This window comes from Centruroides sculpturatus, unplaced genomic scaffold (genome assembly GCF_000671375.1).
Source record: "Centruroides sculpturatus isolate CEXI.00-Female unplaced genomic scaffold, Cexi_2.0 scaffold1149, whole genome shotgun sequence".
Taxonomy (NCBI): Eukaryota; Metazoa; Arthropoda; class Arachnida; order Scorpiones; family Buthidae; genus Centruroides; species Centruroides sculpturatus.
This window is the reverse complement of record NW_019385309.1, coordinates 149,919-168,337: the sequence shown is the minus strand read 5'-3', so window position 1 is coordinate 168,337 and position 18,419 is coordinate 149,919. Positions and strand designations below refer to the sequence as shown.

General features: G+C 31.2%; 1 protein-coding gene across 6 annotated transcripts in view; it reads right to left on the bottom strand.

Moving 5' to 3' along the window:
- Positions 1–6,164: 6,164 nt before the first annotated feature.
- LOC111637470 (mitochondrial thiamine pyrophosphate carrier-like) overlaps positions 6,165–18,419 on the bottom strand; it is a 42,496-nt gene continuing 30,241 nt past the window's right edge. For all 6 annotated transcript variants that reach the window (XM_023382960.1, XM_023382963.1, XM_023382959.1 and 3 more), the window contains exons 3-5: positions 6,921–7,256; positions 6,676–6,850; positions 6,165–6,589 (exon numbers count right to left, since the gene is read on the bottom strand). In XM_023382960.1, coding sequence (XP_023238728.1) covers positions 6,273–6,589; positions 6,676–6,850; positions 6,921–7,256 — 828 coding nt within the window. In that variant the 3' untranslated portion in view covers positions 6,165–6,272. The remainder of the gene's footprint in view (positions 6,590–6,675; positions 6,851–6,920; positions 7,257–18,419) is intronic.

Here is an 18,419-nt window from a genome sequence, read left to right as displayed (position 1 = left end):
TACTAAACATATTACGTATGACGTTCTAGCTCAAAGGCTTCCACAATTAAAGTTGCCATCTTTTCAAAAAATTTCAAACTTAATCAACTATATCACTTCGTTCTGCTAGGTTAAATATTTTCGAAATAATCATTTATCATTAACTTTATTCCAATATTTAAGCTATAAATTACAACCAAAGCAATAAAGCAAAATTCTTAATTACTCCTCAATCATCAAAGTAATACAGCAATTTGAAAAAAATTGTAGACTTATTAATCCCCACTATCTGTCTGTCCTTCCTTAATCTTGTGAACGAAATCAGATAGATGAAAGTCGAGGAAATACAGTATTTGGAAACGTTGGAACAGAAGGCTCCGATTAAGTATATATGAACTTCCGGTTTGCAACGGAAATAACGTTATTTCAATTTAAAAATTTTCCCTAAAAAGAGTTAGATAGATGACCGGCACGACTGTATTGCTAACAGGAAAGTATGATGTATAGAGGAAAGATACTACTAGTTTGAGGTAGATAGCGCATATATTAAATTAAATAAATTAAAAATATGGTTAAAACTTGCAGCGCGGCATTGTGACGATGTCAAAATAAATAATTGCTCGTCATTGCACGGGGTGAAATGAAATACGTTCAATGTTGACTACGTAAAAATCTGCAAAATTTCTCAAAGTTTTTATTTCAACATAATTCGAATAAGCGTCCTGGAGCCGTCAGGGATATTGACACGTGAAAACTTTCGTTTTCACGTGTCAACAACCCTGACGGCTAATCGACTTCCGGTGCTAATTCAAGGAAATACGGTACTGTACTTAATCCACTATAATCCAGAATTTTAAAATTACTAACCTACATAATCGATCTCAATACAGTTCAAACTTTCGATTCAATTACACCAAGTCTATTATTGATAATCCTTAATTTAAAAAATTATATTTATTTCCACATTCCTTTATTATTTTATTTGGACTTATATTATTTTTACAACATAAATATTTTGCAAAAGAGGGTCTCTTTTAGCAATCCCATTATGGGTTTGGCCAGGCCCACAATGGGGTGGCCGGGTAGTGAGGAACGAGATCCAACATATCCGTACAGACCACCACCCGAAAAATTCCTAGGGATTATTAATCTGATACAATCCAATGTCGACGGAAATGATTTTTAGTTTAATTGAGGAACTGAAACCTCATTTGAAAATGCGTACACGCCATGTATAACATATTATTCTCTTAATCTTATTAAAATTATAAATAGAGTTGTTATTATCAACTACACATCGGGGACAACTTCCATTTTGAAGGTTCCCGGAGTATATTCCTATTGGACGAAACAGTATATTCTCTAAATCAGATCACAGACATTTTATCGTAAATAATAAATCGGATTACGATGTCATTCGTAAATTTGTCGTATTTAACGGCGTTGCAAGAATACGACGTTGTAACTAACGACACTTTTGTGAATCCGGACCTTAATTTTGTGGATCGAGATCGAGTTTTTTTATAAAAATATTTTAAATGTCAATAACGAGTAACATTAAGTCAGATCCCTCTAGAGATATGACACGAGTCCTCTATCGCCCCACTCCTTTGATCTTTAACCAACAAAATTTAATAGAATCAAATCAATGCCCCATATATAGAAGTTTCAAAATCGCTGGTTTATCCAGTCCTCAGATATAATGGAAAATACATACCAAAACACATATACACAAAATTTTCTAATTTTGGGCTCCTTCAGTATAAAAACATCGAGAAATGCAACACAAGTGGATGGAGGTCAAAATTTGACCAATTACCATACTTCCTTTATATATTATAGAGGGACTGACGTTTCTGAGACAGACCATCCCTGAAAAATTCCCGGATTTTCGACTGCTCGGATTCAATCCTTGCTTCATATATATTTTTTAATAGAAACAAATAGTAACATAGAAAATAGCGTGAATTCTGCTAAAGGTGCCATTACTTTATGTACAGTACACTACTTATTTCACATCACAACAGTCATAGTTCCACATCATTGTACAGTACATGATATATTACTGAAGCAAATTTTTCCGACTCAAAAATAGCAACTAATATATCAAATACTAGAACAAAAACAGTTGCAACAGTGAACTCTGTAACAGCTTCTTGAAAGTTATAATAAAATCTCTTGCAGATATTCCATTTCTTGGTATTTTAACAAATGATAATAACTATGCCAGTGTAAAGGCGTTTTCAATTCCTATGCACTATTTTGACGTAAGAATGGGAGTTTGCAAATTAGAGCGGTTAATGTTGAGACCAAACTCAAATTTCAGATATTATTGCAACTTATGTCGGCGAGACACAGAATAATCTAGGTCAGTGTTTTTCAATCTGTGGGTCGCGACCCCTAGGGGGGTCGCAAAGCCTCACACGGGGGTTCGCGTGTAAAAGAAAAAGACAAGTATTTGTAGATCCTACACTACAATAAATAAAACTACAATTTCAATTTTTATTTTAAAATACAATTGGTTTTTCTATCGATATTTAGGTCTCAACAGAAAAAAATAATTAAATACGTAGTTTTTAAAATCACTGATATAGTTTTAATATGGCCCTGGGGGGTCGCCAGAATTTTTTTAACTTATAAAGGGGTCGCGTATTCAAGAAGGTTGAAAAACACTGATCTAGGTCATTCAAATAAATGTGTGCCTTTTGGTTTTACTTTATTATCACTGGTAGTTTTAGAATTGAAATTATCGACTAATATTTATACTTACCATTATTTATTTCCTTAGTATTTCTTGACTATTTCGGATGTTGTAATATCATCGAAGCAGATAGATAAGTTCATGGAGGCATGGATGTTCTCGAAGACGCACTGTTTCGTAGCCGGACAACACCGTTTACACTCAACCTGCAAACGACACAACACGTGAATAATGGCCAAATGCTCGCGATAAGGAGTGCTGCTGTTTCATCCACGGTTGAAATGAGATATTTCCTGTAGACTTAATACGAAAAAATTTAGTAACGAGTTGCTGACTTTCCCGGCAACATTTGGTAGCGCCATTTGTTACGATATTTTATTTAAAAACCTCTTATATTTTTCATTATTATAAAATGACAAAAAAAAACTCAATTTTGAGGGTAGGGATGGGTTTTACAGCAAAGTGTAAATGCTATTAATGAGTAAAATCGTCGAAGTCAGACCATACTGAAGATATGACACGATTTCCTTCATCTCCCCACCCCCTAGATCTTTAACTACCAAAATTTAATAGCAACAATCACCCTAATAGACAAACCTCCATGCAAAATTTCAGAAATTTTCAACAAAAATCACAGGCGTTATTAAGCCTCAAAGAGCGAGAACAAAATCCCACAAGTACATATACATACATACATATATACAGTATATACATACACATACATTAACATCCATACATACAGAAAAAACCACCTAATTTTTTGTTTTCATTTCTCGACGTTTCAAGCTCCAAGTCCAAAAATGTAAAAATATTGGAGGGGTTATTTTTTGACCGATCGCCTCTGTTATATATAACAGCCGGAAGAGTAAAAACAAGTGCAATTAATATGAAAATCGTCTACTAGGAAGAGTAGCCTAAAATATGTTTATATGATATTACAAGAGTTAATAAAAATTTAGAAAAGAATATACTACTATAATTATATTTAAAAAAATGTTTATTACATGTAGTCAAAATTGATCAGAAACTTTCGTAAAATTCTCTCATAATAATTTACATCATCATGATTGTTTTACAATGACTTAAATAATTCACAAGTATTAGTTCACTGTTAGATACTTCGGACCGTTGTGTTAATGTTAAATTATTTGAGATAATTTTTAAATAATTAGAGTCGTGAATATGGAAGTAAATACAATATATATATCGGAGTAGCTCAATAATAACGATAAAAAAAGTTGTGTGAATCTCTTGACAGTAGATTGATGACTGCGGATCTACATTGTCCTGATTGTATAGTCGGACAAATTTGGAAGGAAGAATAAGGGACGTACGCTGCGTACTCATCCCCTAAAATTAAATAGATATTATCAGGAAGATAAATATATGGAGAATATTTGAGATAGCAATGTAGGACTAGATAAAACAGATACCATAATGACAATACTAATAGATAATTGCACATCAGAATGCCAAATATTAAAAATAATGAATCTACTTTTGATAAGTACATTTGTTGCATCAATTGAAAGAACAAATTAATTCCAATTCAAGCTTTATTATAAATAATCTGTGAAGTACTATCAGCGAGATCGTTTTAATGCTTTATTGTTATTTGTTCATGAAGATCTTCCTGTTGGTATTGATGAAATTATTGACATGTATGAACAATGCATCCAAGTAAAAATGCTGTTATTAAATCCTCTTTCTAACTTAAGTTAGTTTATTAAGTTAGATTAAGATTACGTAAAGTATTGACAGAAAAGTATTTTAATTTAAATAGTACCCACTTTTTAATTTAATTTTTATTTTACTAATACCCATTTTTAATTTATATTAATACGAATAATATATATTTTATCTAAACACATTTTTATGTTACTGTATAAAATTTTCTTACTTTATTTTAAAATATAAACTAATATTGCATTGTGTAGATTTCTAATACTGTGTGCTTTAATATTACAGATAATCCAGATGAACACACTCCATCATTAATTCATGCTCCGACGAGTCTGTTGGAATTAAATCATTGGTGGTAGTTCTGTTAATCTCTGATGGAATCAGTGGTAATTCTGTAAACTACGAAAAACAATAAAATAAAATCGTAAAGAAATTAGTTAGATGATATGCAATAATAAATACAACAGACTCTCCGTTAACCGGAACTCAAACGAATGCCAAAAACACTCGAAGAACTAATACGTTTAATAAAAATTAACGCAATTATTATATTATTATTTATTGTTACATCGTGACAACGCCAGACTGCAATTTTTAATTTATTTAAAATATATGCTCGTCTCCTCAAATTAGTAGTGTCTTGCTCCTGTGCATCATACTTTTTCCTGCTAGCAATGGAGTCATGCCGGTCATCTAATTCCTTTCAAGGGAAAATATTTGAATTGAAATAACGTGACTTCAGATTTAAACCAGAAGTTCGTATATAGTTAATCGGGACCTCCTGCACCTTTCATTCGGCTGATACATACCTGGCAATCATTCCTTACATCTTCGGTTAGTGTTCTAATTCTAACTATATAGTGCTGATTAACGTACGTCCCCGGTATGTTAATCAGCACTTTTTTTGCTGAAAAAAGTCTCGATAGCTTAGGTTTGGTTAGGTTAGGTCAGGCCTGCCGTAAGTAGCTTCTATTTGGAAAAGTATTTTGGATGTACTCACCAAAAAAGGCACATGGACTATTCATCCAAACCGGAAATGACATCACAAGAAATTTGGAGCTTAATATATCGTAAACTGTCACAATTTGATCATACGTTGACTATATCTTCCTTAAACTTGAAATGGCTGAAAATGAATTTTTGTAGCCGCTTTTACAACCACTTGCAAAGCATGACATTCTAGTTTTAAACTTAAAATTTACAAAAAAATGACGGTTGTTAATTGTCATTAAACACAAAAAACAAAATAAAAAAAACAGTCTTTGAAATCGACATGGCAACCGGTGACGTGGCTGTGCACAAACTACTGAGAACACTCGTCATTAGGGGGATTTGGACTCCTGAAATGAAATTACTCGTATATACACTGTGTGTAGATACTAGTCGGACGTAACTCACTCTAGTCTCGGTCACGTGAATATCGAATATAATATAATGATCCTCATAAAAATAAGAAAACGCTTTCGTCTGTCACGGGAACGGGCGAGTTAAAAGTATAATGAAGAAACTCAACCATTATTAATATTCAGTTCTATTGTTAAATGTTCATATTTTTTGTATTAAAAATTTTTACACATTTTCATGACTTGAAAATTATTTAAAATTCACATTTCTACGCTTATCTATTAAAAACAATACTAGATTTTCTTACTTTTTGTAAAAAATGAGCCATTAATAAAAAATGTCTTACCGTGCTGAAAAATTAACACTTGAATACAACTTTTATTTCATAAAATAAATTCAATTATTTATTTAGTATGTTTGTAAATTGAAAATATTTTTTTAACATTTCAATTTTTCTTTACAGTGCAAATTATTACTTTTTTGGTCATCTTTAATAGTTACATTACATTCCTTTATACATTATTATTCTTAGTAGATAATATTATAATAAAATTTCTAATTACAGTTATCTATTATCTTTCTGGTGTCTCAAAAGTAATAATTTAATTATCTGTTCATATACTACAAAATAACTTGCAGTCACAACTGCAGCTTTTACGACACTCGGGAAAAACCCTTTGTATAAACCTCTAATTCCTTCTTCTCTTAAAGTGGAAATGAAGCAGTCTGTTACACCCTTGTACTTGCGAAAACTTCCAAACTGTTCTCTGGCTTTCTGAAAACCTTGAATTTGAATTCGTTTTTTTATTAAGTCTAAGGGATATACCACACCTTTAGCTGCTATACCAGCAGAGGAAGCACAGATCGTCGTTCCTAGCAGACCTTTAAGAACAAAGGAAAAAATATTTTCTTTACTCTTGGTATTTTACTTGAATATTAACTAACAGGAAAAAAAAAATGAAATTTACCCAATGGTCTATTTGTGTATTTATTCCATAATTGTTGAAAAAGTTTATAAAAGCTAAACTGTGCTCCCGTGTATGGTAAAATCTGAATGAGGGTAGGAACCAGACCTTTGTACAAACTTCTTGAACCTTCCTGACTTATTATACTTATTACTCCATGATACATACCTGTATATGCCTATAAAAATAAAGAATTGTATTTCTATCAAGTGAAAACTCATAAATACTAGTAACTTATAATGAATTACTTTTGGTTCTCCCTGTGCCACCAATCGGGTACGAAGGACGTCAAATGGTTGCACTCCGACAGTGGCCACACATCCTGCTGCACCACCACAAAAGAAATGAATGGTAGGTTTCCAATTCGCTTCTATGTCTGGAGGAAGATGCTTCCAGGCTCGAAAAGTTAAATGCTCAAATGTGGAAAACTGTATTGTACCATACAATATTGAAAGAAACTGAGCAGGTATGTGACCCTTCCACAACGCTCCAATACCTTCTTCATAAGGAATCAGAAAAAAGGCTTGAATGAATCCTTTGTATTTTGAAGTAACACTGGTTTTACTTATTGGTTCTATCTGCAACTGCATAATTAGTAACAGTCAGCAGCTTCATCATTTATTATTATTTTTAAATTAATACAATTATTCACTAGTTCAACAATTATTTTTACAATGTACTAATTATTGGCCAAATATAAATATTCGATATCTGTCAGTACTGTAATATCAAAACTATCAAAAGTGAAAAACTAAAATGTGAACAATTGTTAAATATAAATTATTTTAAGTAAATAAATACTTATTCTAAATTAAGACTCAAGTAAATTAATAATAATTTTATGAAAATTTAATAATAAAATATAATTAATTTTTTATTGATTTAAATTTGTCAAACATTTTGGTACTTAATTTATATTATTTTATTGTTCATATTTAATATCAAATCATAATTTACATGATTGAAGGAAGGAAAGAAGGAAAGAATAATTTTCATTTAATTATTGTAAATATAAATAATACAATTCTTTAAATGTTAGAAGTGAATAGCTTAACAAAGAAGTTTATAAATCCTATTTATAAATGTGCAGATTTATCAGTTATTAACTAAATATCTGAGAATTGAACAAGTTAAAAGAAAACAACACATTGATGCTAATATATTCAACTTTCTGACTTGAGAGAGTATCAACTTACACTTTCTCAGAGTTGATAGTGACACCTTATGATACCTTTTCCTTGACTTTTAGTCACCTATAAGAAATTTGCACCTTTGACTATGATGAAGAACAGGCAAGTTTAGTCAATCATCTCTCATTCTTCAAGCTTTTAATATCTGTGCCTGTGTGCTATTACTGTCTGCAGTTTCGTTTGTGCACCTCCTTAGATTTCTGTGCCTTCAGATTTCTCATCGTCCTGCTTGTGCACTGCACTATTCTTCAGAACTGTTAATTGACGTCAAGGACTGATTTACAGTTCTCCTCAACGTGGGATTTCTAGTTCAGACTCGTAATGTATCGAAATTTGTGAACTCTCTCTCTCTCCCTCCCTCCACTATGATAATGCATGTAAACACAAATACTATGTCTTACTTAACTATGTACAAACTTTCATGCCATCCAATAAATGTTTAAGTGTAGTTAATTGTGTTGGTGACTCCAAATCTCGTCATTTCCTACTCCATCCTATTACCCCCAGTCTCACATATGACACCATGTTATTGCCGTCCACAAAATGTTCAAAAACTCAAGTAGTAGGCATGACCTACTTTGTGTCAAAAATTTCCTTGTAATCATTTATGAGATCTCAGACTTAACAAAAAAAATTTTTGCGAGTGAAAATTTAATTTTTGAAATTAAAACTTGCTATAATTTTTCCCATGATTGTTAAAATTATAAAGGATATGATTGTATCCCTCTATGGAGTCACTTCCCTTTCAAGATGATACATCAAATGTGTCACCAAGAACTTGGTGATGAGAATTTGCTATTAGAAGGGTAAGGGAACAACGGGGATGACCCTGAGATAAAAGACAAGATGATGACAGAGTTTGCCGAACCACCTCCCTTTCATGTGAGTATAGTTTAACTGTGCCCCATCACCGATCCCTTCATCTGCCATTCTCCATAGATGCCTTAGCAACAAACATTTGATAGTGAACTGTACCATCAAGGAGCCTAACTCTACCCAACCTAGCTGAAACCTCTCCACCCTATCATCAGGACATTTTGCAACCTCAAGACTTCAATCAAGCCGATTTGACCAATCAAGGTATTTAGCATCATGCGTAAAAATGTAAACTCTCTCTCTCTCAGCTAGTTCTCTCTAGCTCTCTCTATCTCTTTCTCTCTCTCAGCTCAACCCATTAAACAGTATCTACTAGTATAAAGTCTAATCACTTATGTTACACTATATAAGCCTTATCCATTATGTGACACTATATAAAGGCTATAACGGAACACTCTGTTATCCTATGTATACACGTAAATAGTTTACATAAATAAATGGGTATTATTATTTTATAATAAGTGTGGTGTGCACTTCTTTCAGCAATCTCTCAGACATCCAACCTCCTGAATCTGCCTGCTTTTTTTAAACGATGAAATTTATTTAGGACAGCCAGTCCTCAATATACTTCATTCCTTTCTGTAGTCTTGTCATTCATGTAAAGTGTACCTTTTTGACACATTTTGTTTCCTGTCATATGTTTTCTCAGAATACACTACCATTTTAATCTTCAAAACATTGTTATATATCCATTTAATTTGATTCAAGATCAAGTTGGGTTCAAAGAAATTGGGATCAGGTTGTCAACAGACAAAAGTATATTAAAATTTTATTAATAATACATTAAAACAACATATATAACTAAACATATTTAAAATTTAACATCAGTCTCAGTTTCAAATATGTAAGTTGATTGATTATCATTTGCCAACATATTGTTAATATTGCAGTCAGTACAGTCCTAATTATACCATATTTGCAAACTTAAAACAAATATAAATACAGCAATAATTAGAATTACAATGTAGAAATAATATGCCAAATTTAGCTAAAGTATTAAAATCTTATTTATGATCAAACTTTATTAAAGATCAGACAAATTTTTCAGTTTTGATAAGTACATAATCACCATAAATAATTTTTAATAATTAAATAATATAATCAAATCAAGTAATTTTTATCAGTGGAGAAATATATAACAGAAGTGGAGTGTTAGTGAATCTTCTTCTATGAGGCTTACAAAATTGTGTTTGTTCTTGAAATCCATTTGATAGATTTTGATTAAACTTTGCAATTTTCCATTAATTGCAATGCGAAATCTAAAAATGCAATAAAACATGGAGTCCATAATTTTTTTTTTGAGATATAAGTTCATTTCATGAACATGTGCAACAAAGCATAAATCACTAGTGGCGTGTGGTGACATTTGATGATAGGGAAACTCTGCCGGCCCTGGATAGAATCATTGGAAGCCATTATATGATATTTTGGTGTGTAGCATCCATGAGCTAAACTACATGAGGTTGGTGCTCTGTAAAGTGCATGCATGAATGCATATAATCTGGCTGCTTTACACAATTCAAATATTTTTGCCGTGGAAGCAATCCCATATTCAACAATAAAGCGCTTCCATTTGGAATATGCATATATGAATTTATATCAAATATACAAATAATAATCTCATCATTGTTTGTACATGAATAGAAATTTCTAATAAGATACATAATGCAAATATAATAAAATATTAATTTTCATTAATTCAAAGTATGTTAAAATATGAAAATAATCGAACAATACGTATTTATATTTTAGAAAATACAAGGAAAGCGGTGTTTCCACAGCTTCCATGGATGGCACACCACTGCAAATCACATGACAAAGCCATGTGATGTTTCACAGTCACTAGCACATCTTGTATGAGCATATAGACTTGAGTTCATTCTCAAAATATAATGGATCAATTTTGATTAAACTTTGCCATTTTCCATTAATTCAGATGAGGAATCCAGAAATGTAATGTGGGTCCATTTAAATGTAAAAAATTCAGCAATGAATTGCTTAACTTTCCAGCAACATTTAAAATTCTGGTGGCACTTATAAAATGGAAAAAAGCTTAATTTTGAGAATAGGGGTGGGTTTTATAAATTGTAAATGCTAATAAGCATTCCAAATTACTGACTTATAATTTGTCAGTAATCACTTTCAAATAAATTCTTACAATCAATAAAAATCTGTAAAATGTTCAACACACCACAAAGAAAAACTCCATGTGATATATCTATCAATAAGATATATATGTTACCGGCCAAACCTGATTTCAGGCCAAACTGATTTATGTACTACAAATAGGTGTCAGTGTAAAAAAAAATGATTTTGAATAATTTGAAATGCCACCACAGTATACCCAGTGGTTAAAGTGTACAGTACCTAGGTAACCCTAATGGCAGTGCTTCGGTTAGATTGGTTTGGTTAGGTTAATTACATTTTTAATAGATGTTTCCTTTTTTTTTCTTTTGTTCAAGAACTACTGTGAATCAGTAACTGGTGACATTAAACAATGGACAGCCTGCCAGCGCCTCCCCTCCAGGAGGAGCCCGCTGGGAACACAAACAGTCCGAAGTGCCACCATTGGGATTACCTAGGTACACTTTAACCCACCCTGTAAAAATAAATAAAAGATTAAATATTTTATATGTTACACTAAGAAACATAAACAAGATCATTTTTATAAAGGAAATTGCTTTTAGCCCTGGTGTGATAAGTCCTTATTCCTACCTCACAGTAGTAGGTTTTTAATCAAGATCATTTTTAATTTTAGTTTGACTTTAAAAGTTATTTTTATTAAATTGTGTGGCCCGCTAAGCGATATATATCTATTAAAACTTTCGTTTTCCGTTTTGTGTATACCAAAACAATTAAATAAATGAAAATTTGCATTATGTCATTGTTATAATGCGCAAGTGTGAGTACAAACTCTTGATATAACGATGAAATCTTATTCATTTTGTATTTGTTTTACTTTTTTAAAAGCATGTTTGCCTAAATTGTGGCCCATTTTAATGTTACATGTGATCAAAGTGGTCCGCAAAAAATTTGGGTTGGTCAGGCCTGACTTAAATAATAATTCTAAATCAGTTCGGTCTAGGATAAACTAGTTAAGCCTAAAGTATTTAGGCCAAACTAGATTGTCCTAGGCTAAACTAGTATATCCTGACATGCATAGGATAAACTAGTTTGGCCTGAAATTGGGTTTGACCAGTAACATATACAAGACTCACAGATAAATGGTAATTCTTTTTTGAAGCCATGGCCTGTTATAGTTAAATGATTATTAAATAATAGCCTACTGGATTGTCCTGTAGTTATATGAATTTTTTAAGTAAAAGTTTGTTCCTACTGGACTGTGATCAACAACTAAGAGACTTATATTGGTTAAAAGATGTTCATTATTTGAGTGAAAGAGGTTGGGAGAGTAAAATTTTTCTTAATGGAATGTGGACTCCAGCTCCTTATTTATTGTCTAATTTGAGTTACAAAATAAAGTCATTTGCTGCACAATTTAGATTAAATAGGTTTTCAATAAACTTAAACAGTAAAATAATTAATGTCTCGTGTGATGCTGAGTGTTCTTTTTGTGGAATGACAGTGATGGATATGAGACAACATCTTCTTGATTCTTGTAATATTCTTTTGGATATTCAAGTTGCTACACTACCATCTGATTTTTGTTATCAAATTTTATTCAGTGACAGTTTCGCCATGTTAACACTACATAAATTATATAAATTTTTTGTTAATGTATGAAATTTAAACCAACAATGATATTTAACCCCCTTTATAATAACACCCATTATATCAAATAATAAAGATTGATTGATATATTTATCAATAAAAACAATGCTTAAATGAAGGAGTTAACTTTCAAAACATTTTCAAAAACATTTAACTTATCATCAGCGACCTCAAAAAGCATTCTACTTAGAATAGCTTATTTTTGAACATCTTTAAAAATAGATGTAGTCTTTGAAAATGTTCAAAAATAGGTTGTTCTAAAAAGAATATTTCTTGAGATTGCTGATGATAAGAAGTTAAATCTTGAAAATGTATGATAGTTAAAAACAAGTGGCTCCTTTATTTAAGATTTTAAGGCTTGGTGTGTATTAATATATAAACAGTCAAATCTACATATAATAATTATTGATATAGCAATAAATTCCTCTATTATAAAAAAAATTTGTTTTTAGTTACTAATTGTAGAGAACAATGCTCTTAATAATTTCTTTCTTCCTTTGTTCTTCTAAAAGAAGATAGGACCAATGCTTGACTTGATACAGCAACTTGATTTCATTTTTACAATTATATGCATTTTGAGTGTCACTCCCTTTAGTCAATTTCTTAAAAAGATTGCACATTAGGGTTTCTTTTCTCGGTCTTTTGCTCATACCGGGATTTCGGGAAAAAGTGAACTGTTTCAGGGATTCCATGATAGAATTAATTAAGATATACAAAATATCTTGAAATCAAATGATACAATTATTTTTCATTTTTTAAAGTAATTTAATACATTCTGCAACCTCCGAAATCATATTAATAATGCTGTGTAAGATATATATTAAAAATTACCTTTGAATTATGTAGAAATTTTCACAAATAGAAAAAACTTTTTAAAGTTTGCTGGAAACTGCATACAACAACAAAAAAAAAATACTTTGAATTGAGTTGAAAATTTAAAAAAAACCACAACAGTAAACTGGAATGATACACTGTATTTACTCGCATATAGGATGAGGTGTGACTTTAAAGATCAAAATAAAGGAAATTTGATTTATTAATACAATTTAAAATTTTTTTTTGTTTAATCACAAATAAAATATCAAATGCACACACTGTCCCACAAAAATTACTGGCATTTTAAACTTTAAGGAAAAATCTTGTAAAATCAACAACATAATTTGTTCGTGTAAAGCTGGAGAACCAGGAACCTTTTTTTTGCCAATTCTTAACAGTCAAATCCACACTCCATGAATTACACTTATGAGTTTATCCGAATTCTGATTTCCGAATAATCATCTGTTTTCACGTGGGAATGGATTAAAACTTATATCGTGCTCCCATGTGATTTTGGAATTTCAATCTGGAATTCAATTCAAAAGCTTTACTTTTCCTATTTCTATTCATCTTTACTCCTGACAATATACAAAAATGATTCAAACAACCCAGATAAAATAGTTGTTTTTAAATACAAGAGTGTAAGTATCCAGAAAAAATTGCGAATACACAGTTCACAAAAATTATTTGTAAAAATGCAAAGAATCTTTCGCTCCTGCTGCAAATAGGATGACCTAGGAATTTGAAGTTGTGATAAATTAATAAAAACCTTGTCTGATATGCAAGTAAATATGGTATTTAGACTCTCACCTAAACATCACGTTATTGTGGAAAGGACAGATCATGCTACCATATTTGAACATTTTTCATTTGACTTTTCCTGATGAAGGCCAATTAAGAAGTGGCCGAAAATGTTTGAATGTTGAATTTAGGTGTTTTGCTGGAAATTTGATGTTTAGGTGAGAGTCTAAATTTTAAAAAATGAACTTAGATCAAACTTCTAGCTTAAAAGATAATTTTTGTTTTTTAAATAAAACATAATACAAAATATTATTCAGGGCTGTGGAGTCGGAGTTGTGGAGTTTTGATGTTTTAGCCGGAGTCGGAGTCGGATAGTAAGGAAAAGTCGGAGTCGGAGTCGGTAGATTTTTACGCGACTTCCATAGCCCTGGCAGGGCTGTTGAGTCAGAGTCAGAGTCAAAGTCGGAGTCGTGGAGTTTTGGTGTTTTAAGATTATCAGCACAAAACCTTTTTCACTAATTTCTAGGCCTTATTAACAGGAGTACAAACGTTTTCGGCCTTCTTAATAGGCCTTCCTCGGGTACACTGTGGAGTGTCGGTTAGAAGAAGTTTAAATGCTGCCAATGTTTACCCAGGTATCGTCTTACCAGTGACGTCATCATCGATGACAGGTATACGATACCGAGGGCGAAAAATACATACTTTTGGTAAAGAAGGGAGGAGTGCAGATAGAATACTTGCTAAAGTTGGGGAAAAAAGATAAGCATAGCATTTTGGTGTTTTAGCCGGAGTCGGAGTCGGATGATAAGGAAAAGTCGGAGTCGGAGTTGGTAGATTTTTACGCGACTCCACAGCCCTGATATTATTGTAAATTTTTATAATAAGATTTTAAAAAGCAAAGATGGTCAATACTCCGATCACTCAATCTGACTCCTATTTTAGTAATGAAAAGTCCTGCTACCAAGAATGCCCTTTCCAATTCAATTGATGTGAGTGGAATCGTGTTTAATGCATTTAAGAGAAGATGGATGTTATGTGTTTTTTACTATACTTTACTATAGTCTGGAAGATTTCTAGTTCATCTTCAAGATTGTAGTACTTCGTTTCCTCTCTAGTATCCTTGATTTGTCTATCTCAGCTGCTTTAATAGAAACATCAAGACATTATTATTACAGAAATTGCTTTTAGCCCTAAGTATAATTAAATTAATTAAAATATCTATAACTGTGAGGCAGATAACAGTAAGAGCTTATCACATTAATGATAATAGGCACAAACGTTCAAGAATCAAAGTAAAAACATTTAATAAAACAAAAAGGGGTGTACAATAATGCTTACTGCTAATGCTTGATAATGCTTACTGCTCATACAGTCATGACAATGTTTTCATCTTTATATTGTATAGCTTTAGGCATAGTTTTAAGTTTAATTTTTTTTCACCTTGTATAATTTTTAAGTATACTAAGACCTCTCGTTAATACCAACTGAATATTTTTCTATTGGAAAATAGTCCGAAATGCATTTTGGATTTTTATGGTTTTTATACTTATGTAATCATCTTATTGTACACCCCTTATTGTTTTATTAAATGTTTTTACTTTGATTCTTGAGCGTTTGTGCATATTATCATTAGTGTGATAAGCCCTTACTATTATCTTCCTCATGGTTATAGATATTTTAGTTAATTTAATTAGAAATATGAAGCTTATAATAATTCGGCAGTTCATTTGTCTTTAATAATCAGGTTTACGAAGAAAAACTTCATACTTGCAGACTTTGTACTCATTTGTATTCTTGCCCAATTTGTACAACCTGGCATTACGCAGTTATTGAAGCTACTGGGCATGGTTAAAAATTAAGACAGCATAAGCACAATTATTACAGATATTACAGGTTCCGACAAGTAAAGAATTTTCAGAGTCCTGCCTAACCTAACCTACCAAATGCCTTTAAAATTTACTATCTTTATATATAATAATAATAATAATAATAATAATAATAGAATTAATTTCTTACAACTAAATCTACACAACATTCAGAAAGTCTGTATACCTTCTCATAAACCTTTACTATTTTCTTGATAATGTCTGTATATCCTATAAATTCTTAATTAATGTTTGATACTAGTTTATGCATTTGTTATAAAAAGGTCACATGATGCAAAATTGCATCAATGAATCTTTAGCATGTAACCTTGTTTGTATGCACATGGATCTTCACTTCAGTGTTGCTACAGAACCAATGGTGAATTGAAAGATGCAGTATGGGAGGCCCAGTTCAGTCACACCCACAATTTTCAAAAAATATCATGAAGAACTTGGAGATGCATAAACTTGTGTTTAAAAACACAACAAAACACATATAGACCTCTTGGACAACTAGCCCAGTGAGTTCATTAAATTAACGGGTTTATAGACTTTCCAGACATACTGCATTTAACAACAAAGATGTTAAGTGCAACGATGCTATGTCTGTATACTACTCCAATACTTGGGGTAATATACAGAATTAGTGTCAACTCCAGAATCTTTTAACTAAAGCTTAAATAATTAATAATTATTTAAAACTGTTAAGTATTAAAAACTCTTCATATTCAATAATTACAAAAATTCACAACTTTAAACATTATTCAATATTAACATGTTTAATACTAGTTTATACAATTCTGTGTTATAAAAAGGTCACATGATGCAAAATTGAATCAATTGCAGTGAATGTATTGAATAATAAAATAAATTCTAACTTTTGCATTATTATAAAATGCTAAAATCAATGATAATATATTTTATGTATCAGGTATATAAACATCTGAATACCCAAAGTTATTAGTCAATGCCAAACAATACCATAATGCATCAGGCTATCTTTCAGCTACATTATTAATTAAATTTAATAAGAGATGGTGCCTAACATCTACCTCTAGTAACAAATTACTTTAAATTTAATTAATAATGTAGCTGAGAAATAGTCCAAAGCATTATGGCATTATTTGGAATTTTATATATCATGTATTTTATAAAAATAAAAACAGAAATAGAATTCAAGCAATATTCTACAAATTATTTTTTATTTGATTTATTTATGAAATTATATTTATTGAAATTTTTATGACATGACAAAAATTTAATATTAAGATTACTATTTGAATTTCAGTAAACATAAATTAATTACTAAATTTTAAAATCAAATAATTCTCTATAAAACTACTTAAATGAAAAAGCCACAAAGTATCAACATATTACATCCAATTCTGAGCATTTCAAGACTCCTGACTTATCAGTAGGATCTGAAACTATAAAAACTGTTCATTTAAAGTTTTCAAATCTTTGAAATTCTACTGGTTTTAAAACTCAGATTCATTTTAAACTTTTCAAACATATAATTCCAATATTGTGCCATCTTGTGGACTGCTTTCTTTACTCTAAAATAATACACTTTTCTACTGTCTTCCATTCTAACCTATCCTGACCTGTCTTCTGTCCCTCCATTGTTAGCATCATACTATCAATTCACTTCTTTTCTACTCTTAACTCTTACTCACTCTCATTTCCATCATCAATACATTCTCTTCCTCTTATCTCTTCTAACAATTCCATTTCTTCTAATTTCTATAGTCTTATCTAACAAGTTCTTTATTAGTGCCATTGTCATCCTTGCTGCTTTCTTCCAAATATTCAATTTATCTTGTATCCACATCGCTACTCATTGCTCCTAAATGAAATCTCTTCACTCCTGACTTTTCTTTCATTAATATTATATATCCTTATTTTCTTTTTCATTTCTCAGATTACTAGGAGGAATGAAAAAGAACAGTTTGGCAGTCCTTCTCTTCAATACTGTCTTCTTACTCATCATTTTTTCTAAAGCTTTATAAAACCTTGGACCCAAGTCAACAAAATGTAATGGATCCATCTTTATGTCTTCCTTATTTTCCTCCTTACTGCCAGCTTTTCTCCATCTACAAAACCAATCTATGAAATTCTGTTCTTTCAATTTCATGTTTCTCTTCAGTTCTCTGTAAGACCCTTAACTCTAAATCTAGTAACAATGACAAAAATAATGTTCCTCTAACAAGGGTTCCAAATTCTGCTGTCCTGTATCTGCAAGGATTTTCTGGAATAAATGGTACAGTAGAACCTCGAAAACTCGGCCTAATGTGGACCAAAGGGTGGCCGAGTTTGTGAAAATGCCGGGTTATCGGGAATGGGGTTAAAAAAATAAGTATGAGTGTTTCCTCAGAAAATACTGTACTGTACTTGTATGTATTGTTTACTTGAGAATATAACAGAGAATAAACTGCCCAAATACCCTTAAACAAAGGAAAAGTACGTCCTTTATGAAGGCATAGAGCCTTTACTACATGAAAATGAAAATTAATGAATACACTGTGTA